The 20,539-nt window shown below is 37.5% G+C and overlaps 1 protein-coding gene and 1 long non-coding RNA gene across 2 annotated transcripts in view; one reads left to right on the forward strand and one right to left on the reverse strand.

The window, feature by feature from the left end:
* LOC107804949 (agamous-like MADS-box protein AGL27) overlaps positions 1–12,104 on the forward strand; it is a 30,429-nt gene extending 18,325 nt beyond the window's left edge. Inside the window, exons 2-7 of the mRNA XM_075246267.1 lie at positions 8,844–8,922; positions 9,641–9,696; positions 9,767–9,866; positions 10,293–10,334; positions 11,581–11,622; positions 11,738–12,104. Of these exons, the coding sequence (XP_075102368.1) occupies positions 8,844–8,922; positions 9,641–9,696; positions 9,767–9,866; positions 10,293–10,334; positions 11,581–11,622; positions 11,738–11,851 (433 nt within the window). The 3' untranslated portion in view covers positions 11,852–12,104. The remainder of the gene's footprint in view (positions 1–8,843; positions 8,923–9,640; positions 9,697–9,766; positions 9,867–10,292; positions 10,335–11,580; positions 11,623–11,737) is intronic.
* LOC142177468 (uncharacterized) lies at positions 11,844–16,037 on the reverse strand. Its single transcript, XR_012705912.1, has 3 exons — positions 15,801–16,037; positions 15,181–15,298; positions 11,844–11,983 (listed from the first exon to the last, which is right to left on the reverse strand). It is a non-coding gene; the product is annotated as an uncharacterized LOC142177468 (long non-coding RNA).
* Between the last annotated feature and the right edge of the window lie 4,502 nt (positions 16,038–20,539).

Consider the following 20,539-nt stretch of genomic DNA (forward strand, 5'->3'; position numbering starts at 1 on the left):
GAAGGAGATGAAAAGGCAATAGCACTTTGGGCAAAGATCAATGCTTAGTTATGTAGCATCTTGTGGCGATCTATTGATTCCAAGTTGATGCCTTCATCTGTCGAGTTGTGGTGTAGAGGCCAAGGTGTTCAAGATCATCTAATCAAACAGTCTAGCGAAGGAGATGAAAAGGCAATATCACTTTGGGCAAAGATCAATGCTTAGTTATGTAGCATCTTGTGGCGATCTATTGATTCCAAGTTGATGCCCTTGTTTCGTCCATTCCAAACATGTTATTTGGTTTGGGCAAAGGCACGCACCTTATACACTAATGACATATCTCGCTTCTATGATGTGATATCGCGGATGACAAACTTAAAGAAATAGGAATTAGACATGTCTACTTACTTGGGTCAAGTACAGGCAGTCATGGAGGAATTTGAGAAGTTGATGCCAGTTTCTGCTAGTGTTGAAAAACAACAAGAGCAGCGATGGAAGATGTTTCTTGTTTTTACCCTCGCTGGACTTCCTAATGATCTTGATTCAGTACGCGACCAGATTTTGGCTAGTCCGACTGTCCCGACAGTTGATGAATTATTCTCTCGATTACCCCGCCTTGCTGCAGCACCAAGTCACCCAGTGATCTCATCACAGATACTTGATTCCTCTATTCTTGCATCCCAGACAATGGATGTTCGGGCATCTCAAACTATGGAGCATAGACGAGGAGGAGGTCGTTTTGGAAGATCTAGACCCAAGTGTTCTTATTGTCACAAACTTGGACACTCGTGAAATGTGTTATTCCTTACATGGTCGTCCACCCTAAAATGCTTACATTACTCAGATCGAGACTACAGGTAACCGGAGATTTTCTTTATCTAAAGAAGAATATAATGAGTTCCCTTCAGTATCGAGCAAGTAAGCAGACATCTCTACAAGTAGCCTCAGTTGCTCAGACCGATACTTTTGTTACTGGTAATTCTTTTGCTTGTGTTTCCCACTCTAGTACTCTTGGCCCATGGATCATGGACTCAGGCGCTTCTGATCACATCTCTGGTAATATATCACTTTTGTCAAATATTGTATATTCACAGTTTCTTCCCACTGTTACTTTAGCCAATTGATGTCAAATTAAGGCAAAAGGAGTTGGACAAGCTAATCCCGTGTCTTCTATCACCCTAGATTCCGTTCTTTATGTCCCTGGCTGTCCTTTTAGTCTTGCATCTGTTAGTCGTTTGACTCATGCCCTCCATTGTGGTATATATTTTATTGACGATTCTTTTATTATGCAGGACCGCAGTACGGGACAGACAATTGGTATAGGACGTGAATCAGAAGGCCTTTACTACCTTAACTCACTCAGTCCTTCCACAACATGTCTAGTTACAGATCCTCCAGATCTAATCCACAGACGTTTAGGACATCCGAGTTTATCCAAACTTCAGAAGATGGTGCCTAGTTTATCTAGTTTGTCTACATTAGATTGTGAGTCGTGTCAGCTTGGGAAACATACCCGAGCCTCCTTTTCGCGTAGTGTTGAGAGTCATGCAGAGTCTGTCTTCTTCTTAGTTCATTCTGATATATGGGGTCCTAGTAGAGTCAGTTCAACCTTGGGATTTCGTTATTTTGTTAGTTTCATTGATGATTATTCAAGATGTACTTGACTTTTCTTAATGAAATATCGTTCTGAGTTATTTTCTATATTCCAGAGTTTCTGTGCTGAAATCAAAAATCAATTTGGTGTTTCTATTCGCATTTTTCGCAGTGATAATGCCTTAGAATATTTATCTTCTCAGTTTCAGTAGTTTATGACTTCTCAAGGAATTATTCATCAAACATCTTGTCCTTATACCCCTCAGCAAAATGGGGTTGCTGAGAGAAAGAATAGGCACCTTATTGAGACTGCTCACACACTTCTAATTGAATCTCGTGTTCCGTTGCGTTTTTGGGGCGATGCAGTTCTCACAGCTTGTTATTTGATTAATCGGATGCCTTCATCTCCCATCAAGGATCAGATTCCGCATTCAGTATTGTTTCCCCAGTCACCGTTATACTCTCTTCCACCCCGTGTTTTTGGGAGCACATGTTTTGTTCATAACTTAGCCCCTGGGAAAGATAAGTTAGCTCCTCGTGCTCTCAAGTGTGTCTTGCTTGGTTATTCTCGTGTTCAGAAGGGATATCGTTGTTATTCTCTAGATCTTCGTAGGTACCTTATGTCAACTGACGTCACATTTTTTGAGTCTAAACCTTTCTTTAATTCTGCTGACCACCATGATATATCTGAGGTCTTACCTATACCAACCTTTGAGGAGCTTACTATAGCTCCTCCTCCGCCTTCGACCACAGAGGTTTCACCCATACCAACCGTTGAGGAGTCTAGTGTTGTTCCTCCTAGTTCTCCAGCCACAGGAATACCACTCTTGACTTATCATCGTCGTTCGCGCCCTACATCAGGCCCAACTGATTCTCGTCCTGCACCTGACCTTGCTCCTACTGCGGACCCTGCTCTTAGTACACCGATTGCACTTCGGAAAGGTATACGGACCACCCTTAACCCTAATCCTCATTATGTCGGTTTGAGTTATCATCGTCTGTCATCTCCCCATTATGCTTTTATATCTTCTTTGTCCTCGGTTTCCATCCCTAAGTCTACGGGTGAAGCATTGTCTCATCCAGGATGGCGACATGCTATGAGTGACGAGATGTCTGCTTTACATACAAGTGGTACTTGGGAGCTTGTTCCTCTTCACTCAGGTAAATCTACTGTTGGTTGTCGTTGGGTTTATGTAGTCAAAGTTAGTCCCGATGGCCAGATTGATCGACTTAAGGCCCGTCTTGTTGCCAAAGGATATACTCAGATATTTGGGCTCGATTACAGTGATACCTTCTCTCCTGTGGCTAAAGTAGCTTCAGTCCACCTTTTTCTATCCATGGCTGCGGTTCGTCATTGGCCCCTCTATCAGCTGGACATTAAGAATGCCTTTCTTCATGGTGATCTTGAGGATGAGGTTTATATGGAGCAACCACCTGGTTTTGTTGATCAAGGGGAGTCTCGTGGCCTTGTATGTCGCTTGCGTCGGTCACTTTATGGTCTAAAGCAGTCTCCTCGAGCCTGGTTTGGTAAGTTCAACACGATTATCCCGGAGTTTGGCATGACTCGTAGTGAAGCTGATCACTCTGTGTTTTATCAGCACTCTGCTCCAAGTCTCTGTATTTATCTGGTATATATTGTTATTACTGGCAATGATCAGGATGGTATTACCAATCTGAAGCAACATCTCTTTCAGCACTTCCAAACTAAGGATCTAGGCAGATTGAAGTACTTTCTAGGTATTGAGGTTGCCCAGTTTAGCTCAGGTATTGTTATTTCTCAAAGAAAATATGCTTTAGACATTCTTGAGGAGACAAGGATGATAGGTTGCAGAACTGTTGACACTACGATGGATCCGAATTCTAAACTTCTGCCAGGAGAGGGGGAGCCGCGTAGCGATCCTGCAAGCTATAGGCGGCTGGTTGGAAAATTAAATTATCTCACAGTGACTAGGCCCGACATTTCTTATCCTGTGAGTGTTGTAAGTCAGTTTATGAATTCTCCCTGTGATAGTTATTGGGATGCAGTTGTCCGCATTATTCGGTATATAAAATCGGCTCCAGGCAAAGGGTTACTGTTTGAGGATCGAGGTCATGAGCAGATCGTTAGATACTCAGATGCTGATTGGGCAGGATCACCTTCTGACATATGTTCTACATCTGGATATTGTATTTTAGTAGGAGGCAATTTGGTGTCCTGGAAAGCAAGAAACAGAATGTAGTTGCTCGGTCTAGTGCAGAAGCAGAATATCGAGCAATGGCTATGGCAACATGTGAGTTAGTCTGGACCAAACAATTGCTCAAGGAGTTGAAATTTGGTGAAATCAGTCGGATGGAACTTGTGTGCGATAATCAAGTTGCTCTTCATATTGCATCAAATCCGGTGTTCCATGAGAGAACTAAACACATTGAGATTGATTGTCACTTCGTCGGAGAAAAGATACTTTCAGGAGAGATTGCTATAAAGTTTGTGAGGTCGAATGATCAACTTGCAAATATTTTCACCAAGTCTCTCACTGGTCCTCGTATTGATTATATATGTAACAAGCTCGGTACATATGATTTGTATGCACCGGCTTGAGGGGGAGTGTTAGTTTACAGCTATGTATATAGTGTAGTCTTGTCTCACATTGGAATAGGAGTAGTATGTCCTTGTATAGTATAGCTATAAATAAGGACCTCTTGTATTGTATTATATTGAAGATCCAATATCAATAACATATTTTCTCCCGTGCTTTCTCACAGAATCTTTCTCTATCTCTCTTCTTCTTCAAATCTCTTTGTTGTTACACTTTGCGAATGGTCCACAAACTGTGGTTAAAGGAATAGGAGAAGTGCAAATTCTTTCCTCTGTTTCTTTAAACTCGGTTTTATACTTCGGAATCCCCGTTTAATTTTATCTCTATTAGCTAATTAACCAAAAGCCTAAATTGCAACGACACCTAACTCTGTTGTTATGCAAACAGGACCGGAGTACGGGGAGGACGATTGGAACAGGACATAAGTCACACGGACTATACCATATTGTCCAAGCCTCGATCACCATTTTCCTTTACTTCCATTGCCTCCACTGATCTTCTCCACAGCCATCTCGGCCATCCAAGTCTCACTAAACTACAGAAATTAGTTCCTAGTCTTTCTTAGTTGTCTTTATTCGAATGTGAGACATGCTAACTGGGAAAGACACTCGCACTTCTTTTTCCGAACGAGACAATAATAGAGCTTTATCTATGTTTGACATTGTGCACTCAGACATATGGGGTCCAAGTTCGTGTTATGTCAAGTTTAGGGTTTCATTATTTTGTAACCTTCATTAATGACTATTCTTGTTGCACATGGGTATTTTTAATGAACAATCGTTCTGAACTGTTCTCTATTTTTTAAAAGTTTTGTGCAGAGATTCGTAATCAATTTGATGTTTCAATAAAGTTATTGCGCAGTGATAATGCCAAGGAGTACTTATCATATCCCTTTGTCAGTTTATGTCATCTCAGGAAATTATTCACCAGACTTGTGTATATACTCCACAACAAAATGGAGTTGCCGAACGAAAAATTCGGCATCTCATCGAAACTGCCCGTACCTTACCTATACACCATCATATGCCTCTTCGTTTTTGGGGGGATGCCATTCTCACTGCTTGTTATCTAATGAACCGTATGTCCTCTACTTTGCTGCGACTATACATCATCATATGCCTCTTCGTTTTTGGGGGGATGCCATTCTCACTGCTTGTTATCTAATTAACCGTATGTCCTCTACTTTGCTACGACATCAGAGTCCTCATTCCATTCTCTTTCCAGTACAAAGTTCTCATCATCTTCCATTGTGAATATTCGGTTATATTTGTTTTATTCATTACAATAATGGGTATGATAAACTTTAAGCCAACTCGGTTAAATGTGTCTTCCTAGGATACTTTCATCTCCAAAAAGGTTACAGATGTTGTGATCCAACTACAAATAAATATTTTATCTCAGCGGATGTAACTTTCTTTGAGACATCTCCTTATTTTTCACCAAATACTACAAACACGAATCTAATTCCCCAAGCTCTGCTTGTTTTTATACTTCCCATACCACAAGTCAGCTCTTAGGTTAGCTCGGGTCCTCCTCTTCAAGTTTATACGTGACATCATCATTAACCCTAATAATAATTCTTCTCATGATCAGGTACATTGTTAGCTCCTGATGACTCATTACGTCACCCATTCCAGTCAGGCCTTCATCAGACACAACGACTCCACCCATTGCTATTCACAAATGTATTAGCACTACCTGAAATCAACACCTTATTTATAATTACTTGAGTTATCATCTTTTATCTCCATCATACTATACCTTTGTGTCCACTTTATCTTTTGTTCCTAACCTAAGACTGTTAGTGAAACATTTGAACATCCAGGGTGGACAGATGCCATGATGGAAGAAATGAATACTCTATAGGCCAATAACACTTGGGAGTTGGTTCAATTTTCAAAGGGCAAATTTACTGTTGGATGTCGTTGGGTCTATACAGTGAAAGTAGGTCCTGATGGCAAGATTGATCGATTGAAAGCTCGCCTTGTTGCCAAAGGATATACTCAGATATATGGCCTTGATTATGGTGACATTTTTTCTCCAGTTGCCAAAATTGCGTCTGTCTGGCTACTTATCTCTGTAGCAGCAATGCGTCATTGGACGCTTCATCAGCTGGATATTAAGAATGCATTTTTGCATGGAGAGCTAGCCGAGGAGGTATATATGGAGCAACCACTAGGATTTGTTGCTCAGGGGGGGTCACACTTAGTATGCTATCTAAAGCGATCACTTTATGGTTTGAAACAATCTCCAAGAGCATGGTTTGGGAGATTTAGTTCAGTGGTCCGGCAGTTTGGGATTGGGATGTCTCGAAGTGCAGCAGATCATTCTGTTTTTTTATCGGCGTGATGGTCCAGATAAATGTATCTACCTGTTAGTCTACGTTGATTACATCGTTATAACATGCAATAATCAAGAAGGAATTCTTTAGCTAAAGCAACATCTATCCAACAACTTTCAAACCAAAGATTTGGGAAAGTTAAAGTAATTTTGGAGATCGAGGTAGCACAATCCAAGACAGGCATTGCAATCTCACTAAGGAGGTATGCTTTGGATATTCCAGAGGAGGCATGTATGACAAATTGTAAATCGATTGGTACTCCTATGGATCAGAATGTCAAACTTGTTCCTAGATAGGGGGAGCTGCTAGATGACCTAGGCAAATACCAAAGACTGGTTGGGAAATTGAATTATCTCACTATTACACGACTAGATATCTCATTCGCAATGAGTGTAGTTAGCCAGTTTCTTCAAGCCCCGCGTAAAGGTCATTCCGTATCCTCAGATACATAAAAAGAGCTCCATGACAAGTATTGATATATGAAGATAAGGGTCACCTTGATATTATTGGATATTCTAATGCAAATTAGGCAGGTTCTCCATCAGACAGACGTTCCACTTTGGATATTGTGTCATGATATTTTCTACTACTTGATCCAATCTGAATCAACCATTTAGAGCCCTCTTGGTACCATTCCCTTAGCCAATCTGGTTGTGTCATCCCAGAGATTGGTCTAACAGCCTAATGCAACAACAACAACAATAACAAACCCAGTTGGATCGCACAAGTGGGGTTTGGGGAGCGTAATGTGTACGCAGACCTTACCTCTACCTTATGAAGTAGAGAGGCTGTTTTACTTAGGTGGAGCAATCCGAACTCTCGACAGAATATAAAAGAGGACCACTGTAAACACCTCAACGAACTCATGTGGACACTCCTCAGCCCGAGGACAATCTCTCAAATACATATGTTGATGTTGTTGACCCGTTTTTCTTTTATTTGCTGATTCCTCTCAATGAAATTTTCCATGTTGCACTAAGTTACTTACGGATGTATGCATGCGGTCTGGGAACACTTTGGGATGTTTCCGGTAGACCCTCGGCTAACAACCTAATGCAAGTTCTTGTAAAAACCATCGGTAAAATCCGATGTATGTTTTAGATTCCTTATAAACCAGTGTCGTACTGGTTCAGTTATCTCATCATATAGAGTATTCCTACTAGTGATCCTATTGCCTTATCTTTTTTTCTTCACACCGTTCAGCATCTTTATCCTTAGCAAGGTCACGTACTTGTTACCAGTCCGAACAAAACTAGTAATAGGAAAGAATGTAGAGACATAATTGTTTTAGGCCTGGACTTGTGCAAGCTGCTTGTGATTTTACTTGTCATTGTAGTGCCAGATGAGCGTCTAGGAGATCACAAGCATACTATGACACCACATATGGAACTGGTGAATTTACCAAAACACATGGATATACCCAATTGTCCACTAACTAAAGGTTGCAGCACATTAGTTAGTAGCAAGGGACTGAAATTACTAGACAGAATGTTCATATAGACCGATATGCTCTAGGAGATTCTCTCGGCAATGTGTCTCATATCGATAAAAAGCTAGAGCTGGGGTCCATTTCATCCCCTTTTGCTGTTGTCGAATGTGGGTTGCAATTTCTTCCTAGTTTCCCTTCTTTCTGGAGGATGAGACAGGAATTTTTTTTTAAAAAAGGGCATTACTGGGATCGTTGAGACAGATACCAAAACCAGCACTGGTTTGAAGAGAGGCTTAGTTAAAATGGAACTTGCTCCGGACAAAAAAAATGAAGCAATAAAAGAGATGATAGTTCCTTCCTTAACTAAAATGTGAGTTCTATTTAGACTCTAGCTGGACTCTTCAATAAGATCAAATGCCTGTACAACCAACAAGTCGTAGCACCGATTTGATAAAGTTCACATATTTAGAGACCAAAAACCTGATTTTTTGAATCATGGCATCCCAAGAAATTTCCCATTAGCTTACCTTGGCTGCTTGTTTCCTTTAAAACTGCTGCATGCACTCCTAGTTACTGAATTCGAGAGCGCTGACTAATTATTTTGCAGTTTACAGATTTTGTGGTTACTTGACTAATTTATTGCACTAACTTTGTTATCAGGGAAAAAGCGTATAATCAATGGTATAGTGCCCAGTGCTCACTGATATTGAAAACCATAAATTTTGTTCAGAATCTTCTGAAGCATCCCCCCCCCCCCCCCCACCCCCCCCCCCCCAAAAAAAAAAAAAAAGAAAAGAAAAGAAAAAGAAAAAAAAAGATCTGTCCCTAACGTTATCGCTCTTGTACGTAACCATCAATAAACGTATGCTACAATTTTGTGTACTTACCCATCAATAATCGTATCTCACAATATTGTATGGTTCAGCCTGGTAGAGATCGTTCGACGATATCACAACCATGTGGAAGCAGAAAAAGAGATCTCTGGAGATGTTTCTGACACAGAGGTATTTGTGTAGTTTGTCTTGATTAATTAGTTCTCTCTTTACAGATTAAGATTCTCTCCGGATACCTGAAATACGTCAACTTTAATAACTCTATGTACAGCATCAAGCAACTCCTTAGACACATAGTCCCCCTCCCCCCCATCCCGAAGAAAAATTGCACTGTAGCATCTGAGTGCAACTTCCTGCATTCTGAGTAGGTCTATAGACACTAACATACATGTCCGGTTGGTGTGCCACCTGACTTGAAGGTCCAACCTCGTATGTAGTGATTACGATAGTAACTTGTCATCATAGTGCCTAACAATGTATATTTTGAGAAGAAGAAAAGACTTCTTGTATTTCTGTGTATGTTTACATCCCATAAGCAAGGGAATTTATACAAATCTCCTAATCCTAATTAAGGAAATAAAATAAATCTATACAATCAGTCCAGCTGTCAAATAAAATCAAATCTTCTAAATATAATCAAATCTCCTAAAATCATGCTAATCAACAATCTCCTAAATATAATCAAATCTCCTGAAATCATGTTAATCAACCAAAAAGTATCTCGCTAGACACTATTAGTTTTTTATTGGACCTAAAAAAAAAACCTCTGAAGTTATTCTTCATATATGGAATAACTTATTATCAATTAATTGTGTGTTATTCAATTTCTCTGGTAATCATTTTACAGTCCAAGTACTGAAAGTTACCTATCCTTGTGAGGTGGAAATAGCACTCTAAATATGCAAGCTTCATGACAGTGGGAGAACTGTTACAAACAGTAGAAAGGTACTGACCTTCATGCTTCTCTTTCATTTCTTGAAAGGTATAGTACTGATTCTCTGTCCCTATTTGAAAGGCAACTCGAGGAGCCTGATGTTGATGGTCTCAGTGTGACTGACCTTGTCCATTTGGAAAACCAACTGCAATCTGCTCTGATGCAAGCCAGATCTCGGAAGGTTATAACGGATTCCTCTGTGTCTTTTTTCTTCCATATTTAAAGTTGCATCATTTGGAACTCTGGTGTTGAACTGTGCAGAAAAGCTCCAGCTGCCCTTATTGCCTCAAGCTTACTAGCTAGCACCTGAAACCAGGGCAGTGTTGATATCGCTACATCATCATGTTTTTTAGGCGTTACAACCCCTAGCTAGTGTAGTTCAGTGTTCTCATTCTTTATCTCTCTTGTAATCTTATCCCAGCTAGTGATTTGTTAGTTTGTCTTGATTTACTTTCTAGTCCTCTAATTTTTCATGATTTCACCAGCTACTCCTTTTACTTCCATTTACCTCACTTTGTCTTTTTACAAGTATTTCCATGTCTTTTTAAGTGTGGTTTAACATTTATTTCTCCTTGGAAGCAAATTTAACTTGTTTTGTTTTATACAGACACATTTGATGGTTGAATATATCAAGAGTCTTCAAGAGAAGGTAAATCTCGGCTGCTACTCTCACAAATGTGTTTGGTATATGACGGAAAACATTTCTTGGAAAATGTCTGCGAAAAATCACTTTTTTCTGAAAGATATTTTGTGGAAAACGATTTCAGTGTTTGGTTGGAAAATGGAAGAATGGAAATATTTATCTCCAAAAACATTAACTAAATCTTTATAATGACGTTAGCTAACATGACAATGTTTTGATAATCAAGAGTTGGATAGTTGTGCATGAAGTTAAAGAGTTGTGATAGTTGTGAAGAAAAGGACTTTGGGCTGAAAGTCAGGAAAGTCATTGTTCCGCGTTCGGTGAAAAATATTTTCCTTCAGAAAAATATTTTCTAATAGAACACCAGAAAATGACTTATTCTCCGAAAAAATCCTTCAGTTCGTCCACCGCACTTCAGCACTTCATGTGAACTCAAGAGTTTGGTCTGTCATTTGCACTTTCATTTCCTGTGAAGTTACTCTATCATAGCCATGTTATCCCTTTGTCTTTGGCTCCCCGGATATCGACTCATAGTATGCTATATTTGCATGGATTAGTTTCGTGTGACCACCTAGAACTTGCATGCCATCTTAATTCAAATTCTTAAGCATAGATGATTTCAACCAATACTGATCCATGATCAGCAGGACTAAAATGTGCCAGGGTTTTTTACTACCAAACTCACAATCTAGGCTTCTCATCTTCCTGAAACAAGTGCCCCTTGGAACCACAGCATTGTGACGGAGGAGAGAACAACTTGTGATCTTGAATACCTGAGCCTAAGATCATATTTTATCTACCACTGCATAAGATAAAGTGTAAATTATTTTTGAACGACTGATAGAATAGTTTTTGTTCCTTTAAGTCCTTCTTGTGAAGGGAAGCCTTGGCGTAACTGGTAAAGTTGCTGCCATGTGACCAGGAAGTCACGGATTCGAGCCGTTAAAACAGCACCGTGCAGAAACGCAGGGTAAGGCGGCGTACAATAGACCCTTGTGGTCTGGCCCTTCCCCGGACCCCGCAGCGGGAGCTTAGTGCACCGAGCTGCCCTTTTTTTTAAGTCGTGTTACTTGTCCACAGCTCTACCTACTTCTGTTAAAATTCTGGAGCTACTATATAAGTCAAATGAGTTCTCCTGGAATTTCTACTCTGTGACCAGAATACATTATTATTTGAGGGAGAATTAATATGATGTTAAGTTGCCATTACACTACGCGTGACAGAAGATATGACCTTAGACTCTTCTCTGCAGGAAAAACTGCTGAGGGAAGAAAACAAACTTCTGGAAGACAGGGTAAATCTTAAATGATAGATCTTCTCTTTTGCTAGCACAAATTAGGTGTTGGCTGTATAGATATATGTTCCATGGTTTTCTAAATGACGAAATAAATGTGCATATGCACCTACAGATAGCTATGATCAAGAAAAACAGAGAAGTGAATGGGATGGCTTCGGATTTCACTAACCGAGCACCAGTCCGCATGATTTGTGGACAGCAGAGAGCGACGCTGAATTTCCTCTAGTTATCATTGTATATGTCAAGTATTCTTGTAGTCTCTACTGGAACAATTTGCCAAATCTATCTGCTGCTTCTAACTTGGCACCTCTACTTTGTAATTCCCATTTGTATGAAGGATCATGCTGTACCTGAAACGCTGCATATTAGGAATGTCCAAAATTAATATTAGTAAAAGATATTGGTGTAATAATTATAAAGAAATATTTAATTGTTCATCTGTAAGACCAACTATAATGAGCTCTTTTTTCCATTTCAAATGTGTAGGGATTCAGTAATGTCTTACTCATGTCTTTTAATTTCATTTGTTGGTGATTTTTGTTTATTTATGTACCTATGTATCCTCTCCTAAACATTTTTATTCTGAATGCTACAGTCCATTCTGGGGAAAATAGGAAAAGCTTATGTCTTTGATATTTCATTCTAAGAAATACGTACTGTTTATTCTTTGGGAAAGTTGCTCAATCATTCCTGCCGTTGCAGTATTCATTCTCAGTGTAGAAGCTAAGGAATGAGGATCTTGTTATTGGAGCAGTAGCACATTTAAAAGGTTAGGCTAAAGGAACGATTTTTTGACTAAATCTATGGGAGTAGGTCTATTTTTATCCTTTAAATATAACTCTGAGCATTTTTAGTCCCTTAACTTTCTTAAAGTGGTTCTTTATTTTGGTTTTGCTTTTGCCTTTGCTATATTAAGTAAGTGGAGATGACAGAACCTATGAAGTTTTTCTCTTTAAGTTAGTAGGGGTCGACTTAATTAATCCCCTCATATGTAATTCTTAATTTCTTTTTTCAATTTATCTTCTTTGAAATTAATTTTCTCTTTTGTATGTTTGTCTTCTCTGGTAATAGTTATTCTCGAACTACTTGGCTTTGTTGTGGAACTGTCGAAGTTAGGTTACGTGAATGCACTGAAATTAAAGGAATAACAGTACAACTCTTGGAATCAGTTTTTTTATAAAACTGAAAACCGGCATAATGTAATGTAAAGTTTGTACATAATGTAGCAACTTAATAATTTTAGATTATGTTTATTTTTTATTATGCCTTATTAATAATATTTATTTTATGCGATTTTATTATCTTTATTGTTGAATATTTTAGTACAATGCCATGGCTCATGTTATATTTTATGTTATTTTCTTGAAAAATATCTTATATAGTTATGTTTTACTAGGATTAAGAAAATATTTGGAGCACAAATTCTATGATTTGTGCTATGAAAACTTTATGAAAAAAATTCGAAAATACCCTAAAACCCAAAATCCGACTTTATTGGTTTGATTTGGTTTTTAGATTTAATAACCCGACACAATTGATTTGGTTTGGTAATTAAAAAATCCGAACCAACCCGACCTATGTACACACCTAACACAAACTAAGAAGGACCACATGGCGGGCGTATTTTCTTAGGTTTCTTCCTATATGCTTTATTTTTGTTATCCTGGTTTATATGCTCCGGAAATTTTTATGTCTGATCCGTCATCTAACCTACTTAAATAATCTAAAAGCTTGGCCCTGTGGCCCCAGCTGCATGCTCAAACACCGTTACTTGTATAAAATAAAAAAACTAGTAGGTCATAAAAATAGTTAACCCGTGACTTTAAAATCTTGGATTCGGCGTTGGATTAAAGAATAGTACTCCTACTATACTATGGTTTAACAAGATTTATAGAGATCCTTGGCAAATACCCGGGCAGGGAAACTATTTACCCGCCCCTACCCATGTGGTTTGACCCCTACCCATTTTTTTTTAATACCGGTCAAAGCCAATCAAATGAAGTCAAACTAAGCTACTAAATCAAGCCAAGCATAGCCAATTCATGCCAAGCCGAGCAAATCAAGTCAAGTCAATTCAAACCAAGTCAAGTCAAATCAAGCTAAGCCAAGCCAAATGGTTAATGGGTATAGGGGGTAATAAGTTTAAATTGGATAGGTATATATTGTAAATAGTTTTCAAATGGGTAGGGTAATTATTTTAAGCTCAATGGATATTTTGCATAAATTGCTCAAGATTTATAGCCTGTTTGACCGACCATTTTTGTGCCAATGGTTTTTTTTTTTTTGGCCAAAAGAGCTTTTATCCAAATTAAGGTATTTGGCTAAGCTAATTTTAAAAGGACGAAAACGCATTTGAGTAGAAACAAAAGTAGTTTATGAGAAATTGAAAAAAAAAATTCTTCATAATTTAAAAAAAAAGTATTTTTGAGAAAAATATACTTAGAAACACTTTTTAAAGTTTGGTCAAATATTAATTACTGTTCAAAAGTGATTTTTAAATTAATTAATCAAAAATAAACTACTTATCAAAAGTACTTTCTTAAAAATAATTTTTTTTTTAAAAAATAAACTGAATTTAAAAACTTGACCAATCAAGCAATTAGTGCGGTTAAACAAGCAACAAACATCATTGATGTTAAGACCGACTTGGAGGCCCTAGAAAAGACAAGATTCAAGATTATTCACGCCTCCTGTTTGATAATGACAAAACATTTTCTGAAATTTATTTGTAAAAAATGAATTATAATTTTAAAAGAAAAAGGATTTCTGATTTTTGTTGAAGAATGGAAATATCTTTCGGGAAAACATTTTTTGATAACTGCTAATAAAAATAACAAAAAGAAGTATTAAATTGGTATTCCTTAACAGTTAACACTATATTCTTTATAATTTGTTTCAGAAAAAAAAAACATATTTTTATATTAGAAAGTAGTTTAACTTTAAAAAAAAAATTATTTTACCGTTACTGACATTATTTTATCGTTATAAATAATATATTTAATATCATAAATTTTACAAATATTTCTTTCTTTATTAAACTCAGTGCCTAATAAAGTATTAATGCCTAAAGTAAAGTTAAAAATTGTTGCGAAGGCAAATGAATTATATTCAAAAGTGAAAAGAAGTCATTATTTGCATTTTAATTTGGTGAACTTTCTATCTAAGTTTTTTCTTTTCTTTTTGGTGTGTGTGGACGGTAGAATGTAGGAATATATTTACACCGAAAAATGACAAAATATCCAAGAAATATTTTCAGGAAATATGAAGTAACAATATGAAATAAACGAGAGGCTTCACAGTTTGCATGAGCAGGGGCGGCCGGGGCCATGCCCTTGCTTTAGCTTAAGGAAGAAATCCAGGCTTTAGAGCTCAACTTAGGGATCGGGCCTATCATTATTGATGATTTGCATGCGGGAGGATCATCGAAGGTTGGAGAAAGAGATAGAAAGCTGACTAGAGTAGGGGTAGAGGTCAGGGGCTGTGTATATTAAGCAGTGACCTTAATAACCGAGAGTCTTCTAAAACTCTCTGCCACAAACTAAAGAATTGAATTACCTTGCGCCGGTATCATTTCGCTTGAGCCGGGAACTTCTGTTTGCCTTGAGATAGGTATTCCTTCTTATAGATATCACCGAAAAAGCGGAAGACTAAGAAGACTTTGTCTCGCCCACGCCTAGGAAAAGAAAAGATCAGATTAGCAACGACTTTCGAATAAAGGATTTTCTTGCTTTTCATTATTCTCTCGGAGTTGAGTTATAGTTAGCAGATGGGATCTAATTCATTAGAGGAAGGGACGGTAATTAACTGATAGAACCTCTTCTCTTCTTTCAAATCGCAGCTCTCAAGTGAGAAGAAAAGGCACCCCACGGAGCGGTGGGAAAGCAAGAGCGTAGCAGGAAGAAGAAGTATGAAAGCAGCAAATCTTTCCTCCTCACCGAACTCAGTAGTTTTGATCCAAATCACATATTTATCTTTAAAAAATTATTGAATATGTATAAATTATTAATTTAGAATCTAGTAACTTAAAAGATCTCGAACCCACAAAATTCAAATCCTCTCTCCGCCTCTGTGCATGAGGTGGAGGGGAAATGCCAAGCTAAAGCGTTTTGAGTTTGAAACAACAGAAAACGATTCTCAGAAAGGAAATGCCATTACTATCGACTAATCCAACTTACAAATTCTGGGAAGGAATGCAGGTGCTCCGTTGAGATTGTGGATATCCTCTTGAGGAGATAATCTGAAGTATATACTCTCTCTCTCTTCAGTGGGTTTTCTTTTGGTAGCGCTTTAGGGTAAACATGATAAATTCCATGCAAGTCGGTCGAGATATATACTATATATGTAGAGTATCACATACTGCTAGTAAGTAGAAGTAAGAATATATAATTGGCTAATACGTACAATTTGTTTCTAATTTCAGTCACACAGGTAAACTTTACCAGCAATTAATACAAAGTAGAGTAAATTATTGCCACATTAAGAAATATAACCAGATGATTATAAGAGTTTATATACACGGTGTGCGCTACTAGTCACTTACGTAGTATAACCTTAACTTTTGCTACTCATTTTTCCTCTTTTTCTCTCTCTACTTTTATCTTCCCAATATAAGAACGCATCTTCTCACCTCTATTGAGAAAAAAACGTATTGTAACCGTATGCCAGCTTCTTCTCTTGCACTCTCTTAATTAAGTCATATTTTCTATCGTCACTAAATTTTGCTTGTTATAGTTTTGAATTAGATTGATCAAATTTGCATAATATAAGTCTCACGGAATTAAATTTATGTGTTAGCCCTATATATAATATATTTCAATTGTATATGGACAATGTAAAGATTTTCTCTACATGCAATATTTCTGGATAGTTTAACCTAGATAACATGTTAATCAGTAGTAGTAGTAGTAGCTATTTTCATATCAGCTTATCAATTTATCAAAGAGATTTCATATAAATATTTTATATTCTTAGATGATTTGATTGACTAATTTCACATCCTCGGTTCATTCAAGATATTGCCTAGTAATCAGTAATGTGAGTTGAGAATAATGCCATCTCACATTCAAACTTCAACAAAGATAAATATACTTAGATATACTTGTACTAGTAATAGATAATAAATATCCTATAAATTTAATCGAGTTACCCACGAGTTGATCCGGACATTAACCACAAAAAAAATAAAGTTGCGCTATAATTATTGAGGCGGCACCGATGGAGTTGTAACCCAAATTCCAACATTGGCCTTTTTCGTCTTTTACAAGTAGTGAAGAGTTGTTGTGCACGCAAAATAAGGTAATTAATGGGTAACTGATAAAGTACACAATTGGCAGACAGAAGAGTAGATAGTGAGCCAAGTAAAATGCGCTATTTCCCGCTCCTTGTCAATTGCCATGCATACTTCCACATGTTGCCCATTTGAAAAACACGTGGTTCTCTTACCAAAACCCCGCGCTATCACCCAATTATGCTTTATACGTATGGGTGTTCGTCAATCGGAGATATTTAAATATTTTGATCCGAATTTTTATATTCGATTTCTTAAATATTATATTAATATCATACCTAATTATATTTGATATGATTTAATTTTTCTTTTTTTAATTTTAGTTTATTCGATCCGATAATTTTAATTTATTTAGTTTGAATATGACTAATACATAGGATCTTAGACTCTAATATTCTCATTAATTAAAGTACTCACAAAAATTTTAAAAATATATTCTAAGCACATCTGACTATTGATAAAATCATTTCTCAAAACCAGCAAGTAACAACATCTTAGAGAGGAAAAACATATATAAAAGAAATAAAGTTGATTATTGAATATCTCTTGTTACTTGCTTATAGTTAGTTGCTTAACTTGGAGAATACATCAAGAACTACCAACCTCAATATGAATGTCAAAGAAAAACATTATGTAACTTAATATATTATAATTAATAATATGTGAATTTTCTAACTTAGTAGTATATATTTTGGTTTGTATCGCTCCCGACTTCTGAGATCTCTAACCTCTGCCTGCCTTCACTTTAATTTCGGGAATGAATAGCAAAACCACAGAAGAAATGATGTACGACCAACGTAGCTACTCCGTCAACGAATTTGACCAAATCCACCAGCCACGCAGCTGCTGCATCCATGATTGCGCTACTCCAACTCCAACGTCTTAGGGATCGTTTGGTGCTGGACTAAATTAGTCCGGGATTATAATCCTACTCACATAGAAAGTGGGATAATATAATCTTAAGTTCCATGTGATAACAGGGGATAATGTGAGATATCTTATATTAAGCCTGAGATTAAATTTATAACATATTCGGATTTATATCGTCAACCAAATCCCATACATTATCCCACCTTATCCCACGTACCAAACAACCCCTAAGAGGATGTTTAGAAAATCACCTTATAATTGAATTTAAATATATGGGTATAATCACAATTTGACATTGTGTAACCTTGTAGTTACTTGGTCATAAAGTTTACATGATTAAGGGGATAGTTATACCCTTCAATTCTTAGGAGGAGTAAAAATTCCGCTATTTATTTATTAGACTCTTAACTCTAAGCCTACAATTAATAAAGTAAATAATTAAATTGCACGAAAAATATAAAAATTATACAAATACTATAAAACTCAAATATCAATATAGTATTATATGGGTCAAAAATTACTTTTGACATGATCAAACCATGTTAATATTAAGGAGGCACTCGCGTACTGCCACGTGTCGCCAGTACGACTTCGATAAAGGCCTACCCAATATCGAAGCGATCTCTTAAGAAGTGAAGGGCAGGGCCGATGAAGCTATTGAAGACCAAAGTCGAAGAGTCAGCCAAGATCGAGATCGAAGAGTCAGCGAAGATCAGGGTCGAGGTCGAGCACTCACCGTAATAGAGTGAATAACGACTAGTTTTAGGATAAGACTTCAGAGAAGAATATTTTAGTGGATATTCTCTGTACCTGTACTATTAGGGTATTCTAGGTATATGTTCTTCATAAATAGAAAGAGACACAAGGAAAAAGGGGACATAAGATATTCACTTGTAAGAAAATACATTGACTTTATAGAGAGAATCTGGCTTTATTGAAAGCACACGAGAAATATATTTTTACTAAGATTCTTGCATAACGTTTTCACTTGATCCAAGAACAACCTGAATATTCGCAGGCTCATCAATCATTCATCATTGTCAGAATGAGTATCCACAGATCTCATCCCTTTTCGGGTAGACTCACATGTTCTTATTTACTTCAACGCCATTCATTATTATTTATTATTATTTAATGTTATCCTCCTCCTTTTGAGTCATTGAATATTGTTAGTGTTGTTCACATTCATTGTCATTCTGTCAAAGATACATATTATATACTACAAAATCGGTTAACATATCTTTTGGATATTAATATTAGCTAAGATTGACTCTACTTTCTTTAAATCTAATTGGTTGAACCTAGATCTAAATTTTGGGTCAAACAGTTTGGCGCCGTCTATGGGGATCGAACCCACGACCATGTGGGGACTTCTTAGCCAATATTTTAGTTTCCTTTAGATCTACAACTCATGTGAGTTTCTAACCTAACAAACCACAAGGTTTTTCTCTTTCTCTACATGTACGAAAACTTACATGGCAGGTAACCAAGGAGACATGACTAAAGTGATAGGTGACTTCCTCGACAACCTCATAAACGCTATCAATGAGAGTTATGAAATGCTAGGCAATGACGTGACACCCACTGCCTCCCTCAGGCGTGACATGTCACCTCCACCCGTTGTGGCACAACGAAATCAAATTGAAAAGAGGCCTCTACGTCCATAGGAGAAGGGACGCCACCGGCCATGAAAAAGCACCTTGAAGCGTGGTTGACCGATACATTAGTAAGTATGCTCAATAAACCTGCTCCACGCACGACCATCGAGACCGCAAGAGCCTATATGGTGTAACAAGAAGACGAACAGGGCGACTAACCAGACCCTCCAACACCAGGTATAACTCACAATGTTACTAACAATGCAGGTGACAACGTCCTCATTGCTGTTTTGAAGAAGATGGAAGAAATGAAGAATGAAAACAAAACGCTTAGAGATTAAATGAAAGAACACCAAGAACGAGTCGACAAGATACCGGGCGCCCCTAAGCTACTGCCAAATAGGGATGCGGGCAGATTCATAGACAGTAGTATAGCAAGGAAGCAACCCCACATGCCATACCAAAGACCTTTAAAATGCTGTCTATCTCAAGATATATGAAAGAACGACCGATCTCGAAGATCACGTGACTCAATACGTCACCGCCGTGAAGGGTAATGCAATGACCCAGTGATTTGAGGCCTTGAGTAACTTCACTTCAGGTATTATGACTTGTACGTGTGGTCGGAATTGAATTTTGGAAAGTTCAGAGTTGACTTGGAAAGAAAATTCTAATTTCGAAAGCTTTAAGTTGGGAGAATTGATTAAGGTTCAACTTTTGAGTAAATGACCTCAGAATTGGGATTTGAAGGTTCCAATAGGTTCATATGGTGATTCTGAACTTGGGCGTATGTTCGTGTTGAGTATCGGGTGGTCCGAAAGTATTTCAGCGCTTATTATGGAAGGTTGGCATTTTGAAGGCTTAAGAATTTCATAAGTTTGGTTTGAAGTGGATTTTGATATAATCGATGTCTGTTTGGGGTTTTGAGCCTTGGAATAGGTACGTATTATGATTTGTGACTTGCACGCAAAGTTTGGCGTCATTTCAGAATGTTTTGACATGATTCAGATGCGTTTGTCGAAGTTTGGAAGTTTGAAAGGTTAAAGAAGGCTTTTGGTCGTTGATTCATAGTTTTGATCTTGTTTGGTGTGATTTGAGGCGTCGAGCAGGTTCGTTTCATGTTTTGGGACTGGTTGGTGTATTTGGACCGGGTAGACTT

Source organism: Nicotiana tabacum, chromosome 23 (genome assembly GCF_000715075.1).
Source record: "Nicotiana tabacum cultivar K326 chromosome 23, ASM71507v2, whole genome shotgun sequence".
NCBI lineage: Eukaryota > Viridiplantae > Streptophyta > Magnoliopsida > Solanales > Solanaceae > Nicotiana > Nicotiana tabacum.